This window comes from Pelophylax lessonae (assembly GCF_965119305.1).
Source record: "Pelophylax lessonae genome assembly, chromosome: 1".
Lineage (NCBI taxonomy): Eukaryota > Metazoa > Chordata > Amphibia > Anura > Ranidae > Pelophylax > Pelophylax lessonae.
The window spans coordinates 682,856,680-682,877,110 of NC_138768.1; the positions used below are offsets into that span (position 1 = coordinate 682,856,680).

The following is a 20,431-nucleotide window of genomic DNA, read 5'->3' on the forward strand; positions in this document are numbered from 1 at the left end:
ATAATTTGCTGAGCACTTCCCGCAGTGATATTTGGCCCCCTCCCCTGCTGCACATGTTCAGAAGAGTAGGCACCGGAGTACAAGCTAAAGTGGTACTAAACGCTCCTATCCTTTACAGCTAAGGAAGCGACCATCTTAGCCTCTGTTTGGTCTGCAGTTCCATGGTGATGCACATGTTATCAGTTACGGCACCAGCCATTTGATGCTGTGACAAGTTCGGGGAAGAACACAAGCACTTGTGACAACTATCATTCATGGCATGTCTTGAGTTTTGGGAAACACTTAAATTGATAGTTTTTTTCTGTTAAAAAAATGTATAGGTTTAGTTCCATATAAAAAAAATACCTTAAAATATATGTAGTTTCTTGGCCGGTTTGTAGAAATTTTAAATTTACATTTTAATGAATTTCATACACATGGAGCAGGAATTTGTTTACTTACATCACTTGTATATCTTAATTTCATTCCTGTAACTATGGCAAAGTTCACCACACAAAGCAGTCTCTTCATCTGTCTTGTTATTTACGGCTTTACTTAATGCTATTGCTGAACCAGTTTGCATCTTCCTTCCTAAAATCCTGTATATAACTTAATAGTTTATGTAAGGCCAGCTATACACTGAGCTAATTCGCTCAATTCCCCCATCAACACAGACAGTATTGATGCAGGAATCCCTCCTGCCATGCCATTGTTTTCTCCACGCTGGGAGAAGACTGTGATTTTCGTTAGCAGCTATAGCTGCCTCTAACGATAATCACAAGAGAATCCTGCAGGCTGGTTATACCAAAGTTGATAGATCAATCAACTTTGTACATTCAGCCTGCTATTATTGATTCGAATCTGGGCCGGTTCCTGGTGACCTGGTCCAGATTTGAACCATGTATGGCTGGCCTAAAGTCAAACCTTGCTGTGCTAACTTTGAAAGTCAGATTTCATTTTGGGGATCTTTGACAACTCGCATGGAGAGGAAAATGTAAAGACAATAATAAATCCTCTTAATTTATTACAGTAATACAATCAAGCTATATGTACAGTAATAAAAAGCTGCTGTTGGCAGCACTATGAGAATTGGGCTGTTGGTGGTCCAACACCACTCAAATTAACAGCACACACTGTCTGTGATCAAAGATGGTCATTAGAGCAGTATTCAGGAACACATGCCTGACTGTGGAAATTCTGACTTCATAACAGTAATACATTTAAGAGGGTTCATTTGTGCTTTAATGCCCCTGTTATTTTCTAGCTTATATTTTATATTTTCTTTCTTTTTTGTGCGGTCCCAAAAGCTTGCATGTGTAATAACTTAATCAAGGCTCTCACCTAAACTCCAAACTGCAGCTTATGAATCTGAATTGTTGTTTAGTTACTCTTGAACTTATTGTCTATCTTTGGTGCCAGTTTCAAGTGATATTGGTATCTTCATGAACTAGTTTAAAGGAGTTGTAAAGTCTCAAAGTTTTTCATCTTAATGCATTCTACGCATCAACGTGAAAAACCTTTTTGACTGCAGCTGCCCCTCAGACCCCCCGTTATTCTTACCTGAGCCCAGCAGCTCCAGCCACTGTTTCGGGTCCTCATTAGATAAATTGATAGCAGTGGGAGCCATTGGCTCCCGCTGCTGTTAATCAAATCCAGTGACATGAGAGTGGGGGCGGGGCCGAGTCCTGCTGTCTGTGTCAATGGACGCAGCTGCAGGACTCAGGAGTGCGCTCGCACGGGTGCTCCCATGGAAATTGGCTCTCAGTGGGGGCACACGATGAAGAGGAGAAGCCCGAAACGGTGCCGGGGCACCCCAGAAGAGGAGAATCGGGGATGCTCTGTGCAAAACCCTTGCACAGAGCAGGTAAGTATAACATGTAATTTAAAAAAAATGAACCTTTACTATATATTTAAGGATATTACAAAGCTGGAATAGCTGCACGTTTAATTGAATTTTATCATCTCTGACATTGTAAATCATTTCAAGTTGCTTTGCAGGATTATTCACCCAATTGCTTATGGTTCACGAACATTACAATTGATTCAAATTTAACATTCTGAAGATTTCTCTTAAAGCTGAACTCTGTAATAAGCAAATAATGTCTAAATAGAAGAGTCATGTGTGTTTGTACTTGAATCTTGGTGTGCTTTGTATATTTCTTCCAGATCTGTGCAATAATCCAATGTGAATGTTTGCCTCTGTGCTGGAGCTTCATGTAAAAAAGACCAGTCATTGCTGCTCTCTCCCCATGTGCAGAGTGACTGGTCTTTTCCCCTTCTCCTCCTCCTGTAGTTCTATGTAGGCAGCCTGTAGTAGTGGTTGGGCCTGCTGGGCCCCTCCCACCACTCTGTTCACACAAAGTGGGTTAAAATTTGTGTGGCTAATGAAGAATATACTTAAATGAGGATGTTTGTGCCTGGTGTTCAGAATTAATGCAATCTCAGCATTCATAATTGTTTTAAATAAATCACTGTGTTGATGTTTATCCAGCAGGTTTATGGGGGATTTTCAAGAACATGTAGATTTAGTAGTAATTGGAAAAGTCCCCAGCTCTCACAGCCCTCCTACCCTATCCTGCAACTGCTTACATCACTTGGCATACTGGAGTTCATCCAGCAATTTACATTAGCTTTCATTGTGATCCTTTATTTTTGCAATGTAATGCAAATGAAATCTGTTACTGCCAGTGTCCTTCCTGGAGGTGCCTGAGACCCGATGAGGGGGGATATACAGGCTGGGAGTTTCAATCAAGTAATGCAGTGTTATCAGCCTTGTCTAGTGTTCACGTTTTAGCTTACCATGTCTGTATATATATTAATTCTTATTGTCTGCGTTCTATTGTGTTAGGCTGATAACACTATAGCTGATTGGTTAACTGTATAAACTATGCATCACCTCAATAACCTTCTCTGTTCTAGAACAACTTCTGGAGTTCATGCATCAGTTGCCTGCCTTTGCCAATATGACGATGTCTGTCAGACGGGAACTATGCGCTGTCATGGTGTTCGCTGTGGTGGAACGGGCAGGGACTGTCGTACTAAATGATGGAGAGGAAGTAAGAGATTTGCTCTTTAATTTAAGCTTTAAGATTTGAATGATAGGAGTGGAGTTGTAAAGGCATGACTGCATGAGCATTGTTGTGCAACTCCATGTGACAGTGGGATAATATAGAATGCGGTCTATGAATGTTAGAAGAATATTTTAATGTGTCTAGGTTTAGGTAAAAAATACTTGTCAAGTGAAAAACATGAAAAAGACAATCATGAAAAAAACTGTGTTTAGAAAATGCCAATCTATGCCATGATAACAGCTGCAAAGGATGTCTGATAGGTGATAAGCTGTCTAGTTGCTTTTGTAAAGAGGAAAGGATGACTGTTACTCCTGACCAGCCCAGGTGAGTAAATTATAACGAGCGGCCTCAACCAAACCACATACTCTGATACCTTTCGCCCCGCCCACTGGCGCTTAGTCATATGACTGGTCGGGAGTAGCGGTGATCCTTTCCTCTTTACATGTACTTACCCTCTGGATTGGTATTTAGGACAAGCCTGCACCTCATGTTCTTGGCCACAGGGATATGCTTTCACCTCTAGTTTGAGCAGCACCAAAATCAATATAAAACGCCTAGCTGTTTTAGTTTTGTTTGTTCTATTTTTCTTTATCCCACGTGTTATTGTAGTTTAGTCTAGGTTCACATCTGTGTGTTTGCTGCAGTGCACTTTTGCGTGGGTACAGCTGCCTGTGCATTTAGGTGGATTGTTAAACCTGTGGGAAATGCAGGGAAAAGGTCCCCAACTCTTTTCTAAAATCGCAGCCGCACAGAAACTGCGCTGCATTTTCTGATGTGTGGGGGTGCCATTTAAAATTACAGGCATCTCCGTACGTCTGGAAAAACAGTAGCTCATTTTGGTGTGTTAGTTATCCGCATTCCCACACCCGCATCATTGTGAACCTAGATTTACTTGGGAATCACCAATGAATCTGAATCATCTGCCCAACAACAAGTAGCTGCTGAAACCTGAAATGTGGTTGCTATTGATTACTACAAGAAATTGATAATTGTCCTGTTTTATGAAATAAAGCTATTCTCTCTAGAGGTTTAAGTTTTAAATTAATGTTTTTGGTACTGTTCCTGAAAGTGTATTTAAAGGCAAAAACCTTTTTTTATTTGATTAAGTGGGGAAGGACCCCCGGGCAACACAGGAAGTGAGAAGCTCAGTGGATTTCTGTCGGGATCAACAAGTATTCTGTACTTTCTAGAAGAGATGTACTCAGTTTTTTTTTTTTTTTTATTGTCTTGACACATTAAGATGTATTACTTTGGTACTCCTACTTTTCAAATGGGGAAGGTTTACAGTGTTCATCTACATTATTTAGCTATATGAAATTGCATTTCATACATTGTAGAGTGTATGTATATATGTGTGTGCATATATATATATATATATATATATATACACACACACACACACGCACACGCGTGCGTTTATGTATGTATATATATATATATATATATATATATATATATATATATATATTATGTGTGTTTATTTATTCTACGGCTAACCTGGTTCATGTTCTTTCAAGTTAAACTGTTTAACACTAAACGATACCTGTGTGATTTTAATCATATTGGCTTGTGTCTTGGCCCTGCAGCTCGATTCCTGGTCAGTCATTTTAAATGGCTCAGTGGAAGTGACATACCCTGATGGGAGAACAGAAATACTTTGCATGGGAAACAGCTTTGGAGTCTCTCCAACCATGGAGAAGGAATTCATGAAGGGAGTGATGAGAACCAAAGTGGATGATTGCCAGGTATGTAGGTGTAGAGCAGTGCCAGGCTGCCAGCACACATTGAATCCGACAGCCGGGCACTTCACGTGAGATCATTGGGAATCTCAGAAGCAGTTAGTGGCTTACTTGGACCGCTGTATGTCATTTAGGATGTATTCATCTGTTTACAAGGTGTCGGCTGATTTTACAGTGCTATTAATCACTAATTAGCTGTGTGTGATTAATTTAATGTGTTAAGCTAAATAGAGCAGCTTGTATTAGTGAATGTTCATCCCATCTCCTAAACACCTGTTTTTATTGGTAGTTTTTATGAAATCATCTAAAAGGGGCTTTGCCACAAATGTTGTTAGGATGGGTTTCCCTATGTGCTTGTATATACAATTTGGCTGTGTATTTTGGGAAAAATGTTATAAAGAACCTGGAGTGTGAGAGTACCTTTCAAAATTAAAGGAGTATCTAAGAGAATTGGTACTTGTTAAAGGCAAAGGGTAGGCACACCAAAATTTTTTTTTTCATTACTTAATACTGTATATAGCAGTGTTTTATTACAATCATTCCTGATTTACAGCATTTTATGCAAGTGCCTAGAACTTTTGCCTAGCATTGTATGTGTCAGACTTCCACTAGTACAATAACTTACATAAGAGAAGTCATAAACTGCCCTTTAGTACAATGCATATAATCAAACCAGGACCTACCTTTGCAGGGGTACAAAGAACCGTTCCAGCTTAACCCATCTAAATATGTAAAGGAACAAATAATATATAGCATTCAATGGAGCATTTTAATATATGATGAAATGAAATATTATGTTTTATATCTATAAATATACAAAGAAAAGGAGGTTGGGACTTTAAGGCTACGTTCACATGTGGGCGTAGCGGATCGCGGGCAGAATCACCGCGATTCTGCCCGCGATTCGGAAATCATTGCAAATCGCAGGATGCCTGTGCATTGCCCGTGATTTGCAATGACACTCCAAACGCTGTGCGATGTTAACGCGATTTCCGCCTGCCGAATCGCGGTAACATCGCGCAAACATAATCGCGGGATGCATGACGCCCAAAAAAGGTACAAAAGCTTCTTTGGGGCATCATGCGTCCTGCGATTTTGTTTGCGCGATGTTACCGCGATTCGGCAGGCGAAAATCGCTGCAACATCGCATAGCATTTGGGGGGCCATTGCAAATCCCGGGCAATGCACAGGCGTCCCGCGATTTGCAATGATTTCCGGATCGCGGGCAGAATCGCGCGGATTCTGCCCGCGATCCGCTACGCCCACATGTGAACGTAGCCTTAATGAGAGACATGAAGGGGTCGGCAGGGAAATTGTCAACAGCATTTATTGATACATGTAGGTTAAACATACATAGCAGATGAAAAATAACATCCAAATAATAAAATAAAGATAAACACTCCCCAAATACAATAACATGATATCCAATAGGGCTGATTTCCAATAATGTAAGGGTAATAAAAGTATACAAGATATAAAAGAAATTGAGATTCCAGGTAATAGAGTAATTCAGTATTTTATAAACATCATAGCCTCAACGCGTTTCGTGGACCCAAATCGCCACTTCATCAGGAGTAGATTTATGTTTGTTAATAGTCTATGAAAATAGGAAATATAGACGCAAATAAGGATAATGCAAAAGATGAAAAATATAGAAAATATGAAAAATGTTGGGGAAGGATAGAGGGAAGAAAGGGGGGAATAACGCCCTATAACTCCCAAAAATGTACATAGCATGCAGGATGGCATAGAGACTGGAGGAGCCATTTTTCATATTTTTGATATTTTTCATCTTTTGCAGTATCCTTATTTGTGCCTATATTTCCTATTTTCATAGACTATTAACAAACATACATCTACTCCTGATGAAGTGGCGATTTGGGTCCACGAAACGCGTTGAGGCTATGATGTTTATAAAATACTGAATTACTCTATTACCTGGAATCTCAATTTCTTTTATATCTTGTATACTTTTATTACCCTTACATTATTGGAAATCAGCCATATTGGATATCATGTTATTGTATTTGGGAAGTGTTTATCTTTATTTTATTATTTTGATGTTCTCATTTTTCATCTGCTATGTATGTGTAACTTACGTGTATCAATAATTGCTGTTGACAATTTCCCTGCCAACCCCTTCATGTCTCTCATTTAAAATCCCAACCTCCTTTTCTTTGTATACAAATATTAGGGATGGAGACGCACAGCAAGTCCCACAATTCCCCCTTTTTTCTATATCTATAAATATTAATATTATTCACATTCTATCATTTGGACCACATGTAAGTATGTATGACCGTTGCCACAACATTTTCAGAACTAAAGGTCCTTTTCAGCCTCTACATCTGCCACATATTATTCATCTTGCCATAAGCCACTACCTGTATAATCCAAGTTTTCCTCTGTACTTCTCCCATTACTACTTTATTTTTCTAATGCAACAGTAAAGTAGTTATTGATATGGCCAGTGAAAGTTTTGTGAATTTGGAAGTTGATTTATTTTTTTCATTTTCTACCAGTTTGTTTGTATAGCTCAGCAAGATTATTGCCGCATTCTGAACCAGGTGGAGAAGAACATGCAGAAAGTTGAAGAGGAGGGGGAAATTGTCATGGTAAAAGAACATAGAGAACTTGACCGCACTGGTACCAGGAAAGGTCACATCGTCATCAAGGTAACAATGAACTGACACACATTACCTTACTGTAAAATCTATGTAAAGCCTTTCTTTTCTGCATTTGCTAAATTAATTGTGGACAGTTGTAGACCTCCTTGTCCTATGAGTTATGTTGATATTAGGTGTGGAAAGGTTGCGCAAGATTATAGTTTTGATTAGAGTTAAAGTGATCATGCATCATCCTTTAAGGCAGATAGGTCTTTAGTATTAGGCCAATATTAAAATATTGATGGAACCATTTAGAAATGATCTTTATATATTGTGATTGCTCTAAAGGTGAAAGCTGTTGGCTGCTGGGAGCCCAGAGCATCCTAGCTCTTTACACTTTCTTAATAAATGAGCTCACAAAGTCTTTGTTTAATTAGGGAAATATAAGCATGGAAATGTACTACCTTATCTCATCTAGCAATATGGGGTGGCTTGGTGGGTAATTGCCACCAAGTCCTTCCTTATCCCAGTATTTTCAGTGGTTTCCTCCTACCACTCATGTCTCTTAACTACAATCCATAATGCCTGCTAATCTAGTTGACCTTCTATTATGTGCTCACACTGCTATGGAAGGATCATTCGATCACTTTCCTTTCTTGGACAGGAACTGAAATGATTAGCATACACGAGAAATACATTGGGAATCAATTCTTTTTTTACCTGCTTTAAGCTTGAAAAGCTTACACTTTAAAAGTATTATTGGGTTAATGCACATTATTGCACTTCTCATTTTATTATGAAAAAGACAAGTTATTTATCTCTCAAGCATTAGAACTTATGATATTATTTATATACAGGGAACTTCGGAACGTCTTACAATGCACCTTGTGGAAGAACATTCTGTGGTTGACCCAACGTATATAGAGGATTTCCTTCTCACATATAGGACCTTTCTGTCAAGTCCCATGGAAGTGGGGAAGAAGTTATTGGAGTGGTTTAATGACCCTAGCCTCAGGGACAAGGTAACGATCTTGAATTTGCTGGTGGTTCAGAGGTAAAAATATATTTCCTTTGCAGGGCATGATGAGCCTTTTTCTATGCGTGGTTATTACTCCTGTCTTTATAACAACTCGTTTTTAAAGCACACCGGTCATTTATACACATTTTAAGCCAATTTTTTTATGCAACCAAAAATTAGCCTCTTAAGACCAGCCCTATGCCTCATGCTTTATTAATGCCATATAATATTAGTAAATAAATGAGTCGAAACCTGCATACAACGATCAGTGTACAGTTTGAGCATTTCACACAGTGACCCTCATCATCTGTCCTTTACCTTGCAGGTAACTCGAGTTGTATTGCTTTGGGTTAACAATCATTTCAATGACTTTGAAGGTGACCTGGCAATGACTCGTTTTTTAGAGGAATTTGAGAACAACTTGGAACGTGAGGTAAAATTCTTTTCATCTTCTTTTGTGCAATTAAAAACAATGTATAGAGTACAAATGTATAGTTTTTTCTACAGTTGATTTAACAAAAGGTAAACATTTTTTGTCTAATGAAAGTAACATTTCCTAATGTTCTGCAAATATATGCAGATTATCAATAGATATGGATGTATTCCAGGTTATTGTGCTCTTGTAGAGTTTTAAATGCTGTTTTCCTACTTGCTTCCAGAAAATGGGAGGACACCTGAGACTGTTAAATATTGCATGTGCTGCCAAGGCAAAGAGAAGATTAATAACACTAACAAAGCCATCTCGAGAAGCCCCCTTGCCTTTCACCCTTCTAGGGGGGTCAGACAAGGGATTTGGCATCTTTGTTGACAGCGTGGATCCTGGAAGCAAAGCTATGGAGGCTGGCTTAAAAAGAGGAGATCAGGTATGTAAGACCACCATCTCCCTGGGAAATCTTTTCTATTTACTGTTAGGGAAGAGACGCAAGAAAGGAGCAGTTCAATAATTCATGTCAATTAAATCCATTACCTTTGCAACTTCTATACATTAAAAGGAAAGAAACCAACACAGAGCCATTCTCTCTCAGGAAGGTAAATGTCACTGCTTGGATTATTAATCACATAGTGTTCCTTGCCCTTTACTTGTAGATATTGGAGGTGAATGGTCAAAACTTTGAAAACATTCAGCTAACGAAGGCTATGGAAATTCTCAAGAACAATACTCACTTGTCTATCACTGTGAAAACAAATCTGTTTGGTAAGCTAATTTGATCGTATACATTTATTTACTTTTATTGCAACATTTTTTAAAATTGTTCTTAACCATTGATAATGCATTTTTTTAAGCTTGTCTGTTTAGGCCTCTGTCAGACGAACGGCCGCAGTTTTGCTCGCTGGCTCCCCCCCGAATTGTAACAATGCCACCAGACAGGGCTTTACACATGCTGTGCCATTTTTAACTTGGAGTGCAGAGCATGACTGGTGGCCTGACAGCTTGTCAAATTTACCCATTGAGTTTAATGGGGCCACATCACAACCACAAGCCAATGCCCGCAAAGTAAAATTGCTGTTTGTCAATCAAAAAAAAGAAAAGGTAAACAGATGTTTAGGAGGCGGCAGTAGCGCCTCCTGAATGCCTGTAAGCTGCTGCTATTCCCCCCTCTGAAGAGTGATCCATGGTGGATCACTTTCCAGAGGGAGGTTAGCAGTACTGCAAGTCTGAAAGAAGTCTTGCTACATCTAGGTGGCTGGTTCAGTGTATTGTGTTAAAATGAACTCAAGATCAGTATTAGTATCTGGGCCAATAATGCTTTTTGTTTTCATACAGCAAAAGACCATGCATTTTACTACATGAAAGCACGTTTCAAGTAGAAATCCAATTCAGTCTATTCCTTTGCCGTGCTGTAATTGCTGGTTTTGAAAAATGCGTAACAGGTACATCTTAAAGCACACTGCAGAAATAAGAAGAGATAGCCGGGTCACTGTGACATGTTTCACCCCAACTCAGGGGCTTAGTCATGGAGATCTCATGATTAAGCCCTAGGGGCAGGATGAAACATTGGGGGGCGTGGCTTGCATGAATAGAGCTGAAGCTGTTTTTACCTGCTAACCACTCAGGTCGGGCAAGGCGTGCGGCAGCCGGGCTATCTCTTCCTATTTCTACAGCATGCTTTGATCCTGGACAAACCTTTCCCCAGCCTGCACCCTCAATAGTCAGTGGCATCCATTTTATCAGGCCTTGTCAGCCTTAGTAGGGGCCCTTAAGCATTTTTTTGTGGGTCACAGGTACATCTTAAAATTTTATTCAGAAATCTGAATGGGACGGTCCCTGTCTAAGTTTAAAGTGCTTGTAAAGGTAGAAGATTTTTTACCCTAATGCATCTATGCATTAAGATAAAAAGATTTGTGTGCAGCAGCCCCCCTTTTATTACCTGAGGTCCATCTAGATTCAGGGATGTTGCACAAGAGACTTGGCTGTCCCGGCCCCCCCCCCTCATTGGCTGAGACAGCAGCGTGGCACCATTGGCTCTCGCTGCAGTCAATGGGGAGAGAAAGAGCCGGGTTGCGACTCTGTGTCTGAATGGACACAGGGAGCTGCGGCTTGGCTCATAAGCCCCCATAGTAATCTGCTTGCTGTGGGGGCACTCAACAGGAGGGAGCGGCCAGGGACACCGAAGAGAGACCAGAGAAGAGGAGGATCATGACTGCTCTGTGCAAAACCACTGCACAGAGCAGTTAAGTAAAACATATTTGGTTTTTTTTTTTAACGAAAAAAACAAACAAGACTTTAGTATCATTTTAAGAATAGGAAACAAATTGGGTAAATTATTTAACCCTTTCTTTATATACATATACTGTAATACCAATATATATGATAGTTTTGTTTTGTTTAGTTACAAGCACATTAACACAAATGAGTTGCATTTTTTCCAGTCTTCAAAGAGCTTCTTGCAAGAATGTTGGAAGAAAAAAGAAATAGTGCCCCACATTTGCCCAAAATTGGGGACATCAAGAAGGCCAGTCGCTATTCTATTCCAGATCTCGCTGTTGATGTTGAACAAGTTATTGGACTTGAAAAAGTGAGCAAAAAGGCCAAAGCCAACACAGTTGGAGGAAGAAACAAGCTAAAGAAGATTTTGGATAAAACTCGGATCAGTATTCTTCCTCAGAAACCTTACAAGTATGTATGTTTAGAAAATTTAAAAAATATATTTACTTCTCAAATATTTTGTTGTTTTCTGCTGAGTTTTCAGCATTTTGTTATTGCGATCCAGGTATAACTTGCAGTGCTGCCCTAAGCTGAGATAAATATCTCACCGCTGGTTGCAGTGAAGGGAGCAAGCACCTATACACCACTGAGGGGCGTAGAAGCATCATCCAAGAAGGAAAGGAACACTGCTCACTGACCCAGTAGATGAATATGTGAATGAGTATGGCCTCATCCAGTGCTGCTCCATCAATGCCCTCTGACCTGTTTCGCCCCTTGCACCAAACATGTCAGAGGGCATGGATGGAGTGGCACTGGATGAGGCCATACTTGTTTGCATATTCATGCACTGGGTCGGTGAGCTGTGTTCCTTCCTTTCTCTGATGATTTTGTTATTGTGAATATGAATTATGTCATTTCTCATGTTTTACTCCATGTAACATAGTTTTCACACTAAGATGCCCACTTGCCAAAGTTATTTATAGGCACAGTACATCAGTCTAATATCATCTAATCTACTCGCCAAAAGAAGCATGTTTATGACAAGGGATCAGACCCACTGCACTGATTCTGTTACATAAAAAGTTAATCCAGGTTTTGATCCCACCAGTAGATTTTTTACTTTAAGGGAGGATGAGCCTATGAATTCTGTTATTTATATAAGAAGCCTTATCTGACCTATTGGTTAAGTTGCCCAGTCTTCCATAGAAAAAATACAAGCTCTTACCTGAATCCAGACTTGTATAAAAACCTAAGCACATTTCCTTTCCAACAATTGGTCTACTGTCACAAACTGGTTTTGTTAGATGAGAAATAATTAATTACACAGTACACACCCTTCAAGTACTGCTTGCTACTTCATGTCCTGAAGTAATAAAATAGTTCATTGTATTGCACCCTTCTGCCCAATCTGCCTACTACTGAGAAATCTTCAAAGGAATTGGGGATTGTTTCCCTGTGAACGGATTTTGGCCTCTCCCTTTTGTATTGTAGTCATCGACAACAAAAGCTGATAGATGTAAGTTGTGCACACTCCTACTTTCTCATACTCTGTGCTAGAAGCAATCTTTACATAAATGCATTAATCAGTGGAAACTGGCAATTAGTTGCCTGATGGTAAGAAGAAGGATATCTGCGTCGTCCTGTACAGAACATCATGCAAGCCTTTAGCTACTAATTTCTCCAGTAAATGTTTAGACAGAATGAAGGAGCTCCTGGCTATAGAGTGATGTAATGTATCAGGAGAAAATGCACCTGTAGCTCCAAGAGTGTTAAACAAAAGCTGGAGTGCTAGTGTCATGGATACCTATTATTACAGCTTTATATTATTTCCTCTGGCTCTCTGCTGTCGGAAATGACAGTGTTATGAATGCAGTTTTTACTATTGCTGACTGTATCAGGTATTACATATAGATCTGTCTTTCCATTTGGCGTTTGTGTGTGATTGTTGAAGCAGAGATGGGGGAAGGATTTACACTTGACAGGGTTTCTGGTTCTCATTTAGCATTTCCTAAGTGTCAGGTAAAAATACATTTACCTCTTGAAGTTCACTGACATTTCACTCTGTCTGCAAAGTGTTATTGCTGCACAGTGAGTGGGCATGCAACTCCCACACATACAGCCTAGCAGCATCCATCCATTTGGCCTTAATGAGCTTTTTTCATGCGTTCTATTTAAAGGTGCACTAAACCCAAATACAAGCTGGCTCATATAAATACGTTATGACGAACTTATTTCATGCATTCTATTTAAAGGAACACGAAACCTTATTACAAGTTGGCTTATATAAACATATTATGAGTAACTGTTGGTCAATTCATCCAATAGTTCTATGTCTATTGTTCATAAAGTTTTTAGGCCAAATCACCTCCTGGCTGCTTATATCTCTGGATGTAAGATAGGGACAACCGTGGTTTAGATCCTGCTTTCCTCGTCATTTCAGAGTCTTAAGTTAGGTACACACGGGTGTATACAGCTCCTCATCTGACAGAAGCTGGTGTCACGACCGGCTTCTGTACAACATGCTGGAAAGCTAGTATTTGATCAGCACTTGCAGCCGATGGTTGTGAGCGCCGATCACTACGTTCTGGCAGGGGGGGCCAATCCCCCCTATAAGAACACAATAGCTCAGCGGGCAGATCGCCACACTAACATTGAATCGACTTGTAAGTTTTCTTTTTCGTTCAACCCAGCTGGCATCCCATGTGTGCCCAGTATTACTCATCCTGCAGCAACAGGCATGTTCACCCTCCTGCATTTGCATTTTCCATGGTATAAAAATGAAAAATTTAAACCCTTTGTTTTTAGTTCTTGTGTCGAGCTAGGGGCTTGGCACAGCAGCGGAGGTTTAGCCACAGGAGTCCCAGGAATTCATAAGAAGGTGTTAGATGATATATCGCCTATTCCAATTTGAAATTTCAATTTTGGCTGGATTGACCCTTTAATAATCCTCTAATCTGACTAACTTCTTTGAATCAGGTGCAGTTTGTGATGTGCAATATGCAGATCGATTTAAGATAGAAGTCACTTCTTGCAGACATTTTTCAGAGAGAAAATACTACTTGCTATTGTGGATTTTTGTGGCTGATAGCATATTAATCTCCCATTATAAATCCCATCAGCAGGAATGCATTCACTAACGTTAGATACTTACCAGTTTCAGACAATTCTAAAGGTGAGTACACACTATAAGAAAGTCCGGTTTTCCTCAATGTTTTACATCAAGTCAGAACCAAGGAAGGAAAATCATGTACAAAAATTCTCTTACGACAAAGGCAGGCTTTCGTATATGATTTTTCTCGTACCGAAAAAAACGTACACATTAAATGCTCTTTTTACATACAAGAAGAATTTTGAGGCTTGTCCCTTTTGGAAATTTTTGTTTGGAAAGTCTGAATCAGATGTCGAAATTTATGTACACACGAAAATTTACCCATCGTGCCTCCTACAGCAATTTTTCTTCCGATTTTCTCATAGTGTGCATACTCTTAACTTGGAGGCTTTTGTGTAATAGGCTATCACTGGGAATTCTGTCATTTTTGATCCATTGGCTGCTATTCTTGCATTATCTAGTCAGCATTCCATCTACACATGTTTTATATGGATAAATAAATTAGAATTAATTTGTTTAATAACAATAGGCCATCATTGCCTCTACAGAAAAGTTTAATGAAACATAAGTAATATGAAGCAGCCAAAAGCTTCTGTAGCAATGGGAATTTGTGATACACCATGCATCAGGTCTGCATGGAGATCTTATTTAAATGTTTTTTCTTTTCCCCCCAGCGACATTGGAATTGGCCAGTCTCAAGATGACAGCATTGTTGGTCTGCGACAGACCAAGCACATGCCAGCTACACTCCCTGTCAGCGGAACACTGTCATCCAGTAATCCAGATCTGCTGCAGTCTCACCACCGTATCCTAGACTTTAACACCACTCCAGGTGAGAATCGCTCCTTCCTACCTTGTCATAGCACCTTCCCCCATCTGGGTCGGTTGGCCTATAGCCTTGCAGTGACATTCTCAAGGAGCTAACAATGCTGATCTGTTTTCATTAACTATGTTGATTGCACAAGTTCTCTTTCAGCAGCTGCTTACTTATGCCTGTGTTTATTTTTCCACATTTCAGGTTATTTTAAGCCCGCTCAATGATAAGCAGTACATCATTTAGTCTAATGTAACCTCTTTATTATAATAGATCTTCCTGTTGAATGGTCTGGTAACCGTGCGTTTGCAGGGGATGCCTGCAAGCTACTCTAGCGTTGAAGCACTAGAGCTGTGTGTCCGATTTACCCAAAAATAAAAATAAATCTTTAGATTATTATTTGTCATGATCTCGCATTGGGATCCTTGGCCTTCTAAATCAGTATAGCGTGAAACTGAAGTGGAACCACTGCTTGTGTCAACATGCCACAGAGGATCATTTTATTATGTTTAAAAAATATGCATTAAATATACATATGTTAGATTATGTTGTAAGTGCTTCTCCACCACTGCACTACGTGTACAGGCTGCAACTGTGGATGGACGTGTGGGTAAGTGGTTGTCAGGCTGGAACAGTGGGGAGGTCGGAGGATTTTGCATGGTGGGTTTATGAAGATATAGTGGGTCTGAGACTGATAGTTGCTTTGCAGGCATATCTGCATATCTGAAAGCAGTACCAGGGCAAGGTCCTGTGACACCCAAGGCAAAGAGATCAAAATACGACAACATCCCCCATAAGCTGAGGTGGTTGAAGCTTGCACATTCTTGCATATATTGGATGGGCTAGGGCAAAAATGACAGCTCAAAGATTACCATGCTTCAGTCCATGGGAAATCAAATATGAAGAGAAGTGTTCAATGTGGTTACATGTTTGTGATCATAAGCATGGGGAAAAAAACAATATTTTCATTAATCTAATGATGTCCAGCATCTGTTCTTTCATCTAGGACATTGGTTATATTCTAATTCATTCAAAGTTTGTAAATTGTATTCTGTTTTTATTTTTAAAAAGACTAAAACATTATGTTCCTGGCAGAAAACACTTTTAATGCAACACTACAAAGCAAACAAGTGCTATTTTTTTGTATTTACTTATAAAAGATTAAACAAATTAATAAAAGCAAAAAAATTAAAGCTAAGGTAAGAAGGTGAACAAGGGGTTAAAAGTAGCATAAACAAGGGGTTCAAATTTTAAATATACCTAAAAAAGTACTCCGTTAAGAGGGTGATAATGTGTTGGGTATACTCAAGGAATATACATTAATTCTTAGGGCATACCATCCTGAGAGTTCAAGTAATATATGCACTGCTTAATAATTACTTGTAGTCTGCGGGATCACTAGACCCCCACGTAACTACGGGTGGAACAAGATTTTCTTGGAGACACAGGGGTTGATTTACTAAAACCGGGGAGTGCAAAATCTGGTGCAGTTATGCATGGCAGCCAATCCGCTTCTAACTTCAGCTTGTTCAATTAAGCTTTGACATAAATAAAACTGGCAGCCGATTGGTTTCTATACAGAGCTACACCAGATTTTACACATTCCAGTTTTTGTAAATCAACCCCTCTGTGTCTTGTGCCCTGATGAATACATTTTATGCAAATCCTCTAGATAGTTCTTAGAATTTGTGGGGCTGTTGAGAACAGGGAGGGTTATAAAATGGTATAGCTGTATAGGAAGCAGTGTCCTCTTCAGTGCCACTGTCCTCCCTAACCATGAAATCTCTTACGTATGACGTATGAGGGACCCAAAGTTTGCTGCTTAAAGAGTGTCATAAGATTATCTAAGATAGACCTCCAAATAAGATATTCTTTCCTGGACCCATAGGTAGGGAAAGTTAATTGGGAGAGAATATAGCTCTCTTTTATGAATTAAAGTGTTTCTAAACCCAGGACCCTGCATTCACTATATCTGGTCCCCACAGTATACAGAACATGGAAATGCAATTATTTTAGTAAATATAACCTGTTAAATACGTTTTCCCATCAGCAGTATAGAGCAGTCTTGTGACTTGTATTAGTATCAGGTTAAAGCTTGTAGGAGGAGTTTTCATTCTACTGTGACTGTTCTATGAGGTTGCAGGACCCCTGACCCTTGACAGTGCTGATTGACCCTATGGCGATCACATGCACCCTCCCTAGAAGTAAAAACTAGCAATACACACCAAACTGAGCATGTGCAGAGCGACTCCAAGGTGCTCTGTACTATCAGCAGATGGATTGGGGACAGTAGAAGAAGGGGGGATCAGAGAAGGCAGGATCAAACAGCCTTTCTACACAATGCAGAGGAAATAACCCCTTGGGTTCCAAAGTGAGTATAACAAGCATGCTTTATTGCATGTACAGACTGATGTTTACTGTTGTGGGTTTAGTAACACTTTAATGAAGATCAGCCATGGCTCTTCCAGTGTAATCAACAGGGTTATGCTGTCCATGTGAAAGTTGTACTCTGCACTCTGTTCTTTAGGAGCTTCTAATAAGGTGCACATGGACAGCTGAGCCCCATTGATTACATTGGTAGAGCTGATCTCCCTGTATAAAACAGTCAGCAGGGCTGATCTGTTTGGAGAGCAGAGGGAGGGGATGCACCCTTTCCACCATATGCAGGAGTCTCTCCTGCCTCTCGGTCAGTCTGGCCCCATCTGTAAACATAGACATTGTTGTCTCCTCTAATGAAAAATTCACCAGCAGTCTGTCATCAAACATGTGCCTAGATATGTAATTTGTAGGCCTTGTGCACAAATGACATCAGAAATTGCCACTTTAAAGCACGTTTGGCTTTTTGTTTTGCCTCTAAATGCCCCTTAATGTTAGCTTATGTGCCCTTGCACACACAAGCATTTACAGGCAAAAGAAAAATTCCCTGAGCTTGCGCGTTCAGGAGAGGAGCGTTTTCCCTCAAAAACCTTGCCCATCTCACCTAAACACGTCTGAACACACCTATGTGCTAGGCACGTTTTGCACTTGAGCATTCATTTATTTAAAGAGCAGAACAAATTATTAGGCTTGAGTGCCGGTTCACATTTGTGCGATGCGGGAACGCTGCGAATATGCAGCGTGATCCCGCATCGCATCCGCACCTCTGGCAGTTCACACTGCCACATGCGATATGCAGGGGTTGTCAATTAAAAGTTGACACCCCCAGTTGCGATCGCATATCGCAGTGCGATCTGCAAGTTCGCACAGAATCGGATCGCACTAGTGTGAACCTCCATGCGATCCGAATCTGCTGCGGATGAAAAAAAGCCTCATGTGCGAGTTTATTGCGGATGCGGTGCGAATGAAGCCATATGGCTGAAATTCGCACCACACATGAAATCGCATGTAATTTAGGAGCAGTGCGCTCCGAATTACATGCGATCTCCGCAATCGCACCAATGTGAACCGGGGCTGACACGCCTAAACGCATTTGCAAAACACAGCTTTAGATGTGTTTTTGATGGTGTTTTTTTTCTTCCCCATAAGCATAGGTGTCAAGGGGAGGAAAAAAAAATGTCCTGTGTGTATGAGGCGTTAAGAGTATGTTCGCATTTATAATCCTCTACAGCAGACATTATCTTGTCTGAAGTAAAATAGTGGATTTAAAGGTTACATTATAGCTAAATTCGCCAATAAATATAATTTTAATGCACACACTTTTCCTGCTTTCAGATGCCTATGAACAATGATTCATGATGAGCAGAACCACACAAAATACATTCTTTGTTAAAGCTATACCTTATAAGCTGCAGGTGTATTCACAGATCATGCATTAACAAGTAAATGTAACAGGGTCATACCTTTATACTTGAAACAATGCTACGTGGCCCTAAGCTAGTGAACTGTTTGAAGCAGCTTATTGTATTTGAATCTGTCTTTTGATCGATACCTGCAGTCAGGTAAAAGAATAGATGGTATTTATGGATTCGTTTTTCTCTTTAATTGCAATTGTGTTCTGTGCAGCAACCTTTCTTTTATACATTAAATCATGAAACTACTACCGTATTTTCCGGCGTATAAGACGACTGGGCGTATAAGACGACCCCCCTAATTTTCATCTAACGGTAATACTTATACTTAGGTTTCCTTGGAGATATTATACTCGGGGTATAAGACGACCCCCATTTTTGGGCGATTTTTTTGAGGTTCAAAAGTAGTCTTATACGCCAGAAAATACAGTATTCTTGATGAAGTAATTGGATGCATTTTGTGGTTCTTGACTCAATAGTGCCACAGAGTGGTAGCATTTGTGATTTTATTTTTAAATCTTGACTTGTGCTCATATACTATACATTTCATGATTCTAATTTAGATTCTTCCTTTTCCTGAAAACAATATTTATTTTATAAGATATAAAATAAACTTAATCAGTTTAATTTCATATTTATTTATGAAATAGTTGTTGTTGCATAGTTAATATTACTATTCAAGAAAAGGGATATGTGCCTTTCTGTTCTTACATCTGATTTTACTTCATCCTGAACTATTGTTTTTCCAGATTTGCCTGACCAGGTGTTGCGAGTTTTTAAAGCTGACCAGCAGAGCCGTTACATAATGATAAGCAAAGACACCACGGCCAAGGAAGTGGTTATTCAGGCAATCAGAGAGTTTGCACTTACTGCTGTGCCAGATGCCTACTCTTTATGTGAGGTTTCGGTCACCCCTGAAGGTGTTATCAAGCAGAGGCGACTTCCAGATCAACTATCAAAGCTGGCAGACAGAATACAACTGAGTGGCAGGTAAAGTATCATTATTTATTATTACTACAACTACTGATCTTTCTGAAGAAATATTACCAAAGTAGAGTAAGATGAGCCAAAAGGAATAAAAAAGCACTCTGTATTAAAACACTATAATGATTCTGGGTCGGTCATCAAGTCAAATAAAAAAAAAAAAAAAATATTGCATTTATGTATAATGATTAAAGGATAAGTTCACCTTCAGGAACGTGTTACATGTTGAACATGTAACGTTCCCTATCCTGCAGCCGATCCCCGCACTCCCTGTGACAACAGGCCAGGGATCCTGTCCACGTATTAGCCATCACAATAAAAAAAAAGGAGGGGGCCATGAGGGTCGATTCACAGATCCCTGTGAATCGATGAACTAAAAGTACCGACACCCTTTGCTGCTGTTCTCAATGAACTACAAGGGCGCTGTTAAACACTAAAGTAGTTCATTGAGTCTTCCTGTCAGTGTGTACGCAGTACGGCCGACAGCATGGATGGTCTTTAGGAGTCCTGCAAGGCACCCACGATCTGCTGATCACGGGTGTAGTGCTTTTCAGGCTCCTATAAAAAAAAAATAGTAAATGCATTTTTTTTTTTTACCTGCAAAAAAAAATAGCATTTAAAGTTTTTTAAAAAGTGAACTTATCCTTTAGGGCAATACAGATTGTTCTGCAAAGGT

At 39.7% G+C, this 20,431-nt stretch overlaps 1 protein-coding gene across 17 annotated transcripts in view; it reads left to right on the plus strand.

Annotated features, from left to right (window-relative positions):
• Positions 1–20,431, plus strand: part of RAPGEF2 (Rap guanine nucleotide exchange factor 2) — a 455,748-nt gene that overhangs the window by 393,361 nt on the left and 41,956 nt on the right. For all 17 annotated transcript variants that reach the window (XM_082243629.1, XM_082243614.1, XM_082243627.1 and 14 more), the window contains 10 exons: positions 2,899–3,035; positions 4,637–4,795; positions 7,312–7,464; positions 8,253–8,417; positions 8,739–8,846; positions 9,073–9,276; positions 9,500–9,608; positions 11,285–11,531; positions 14,844–15,001; positions 19,521–19,761. In XM_082243629.1, the coding sequence (XP_082099755.1) occupies positions 2,899–3,035; positions 4,637–4,795; positions 7,312–7,464; positions 8,253–8,417; positions 8,739–8,846; positions 9,073–9,276; positions 9,500–9,608; positions 11,285–11,531; positions 14,844–15,001; positions 19,521–19,761 (1,681 nt within the window). The remainder of the gene's footprint in view (positions 1–2,898; positions 3,036–4,636; positions 4,796–7,311; positions 7,465–8,252; positions 8,418–8,738; positions 8,847–9,072; positions 9,277–9,499; positions 9,609–11,284; positions 11,532–14,843; positions 15,002–19,520; positions 19,762–20,431) is intronic.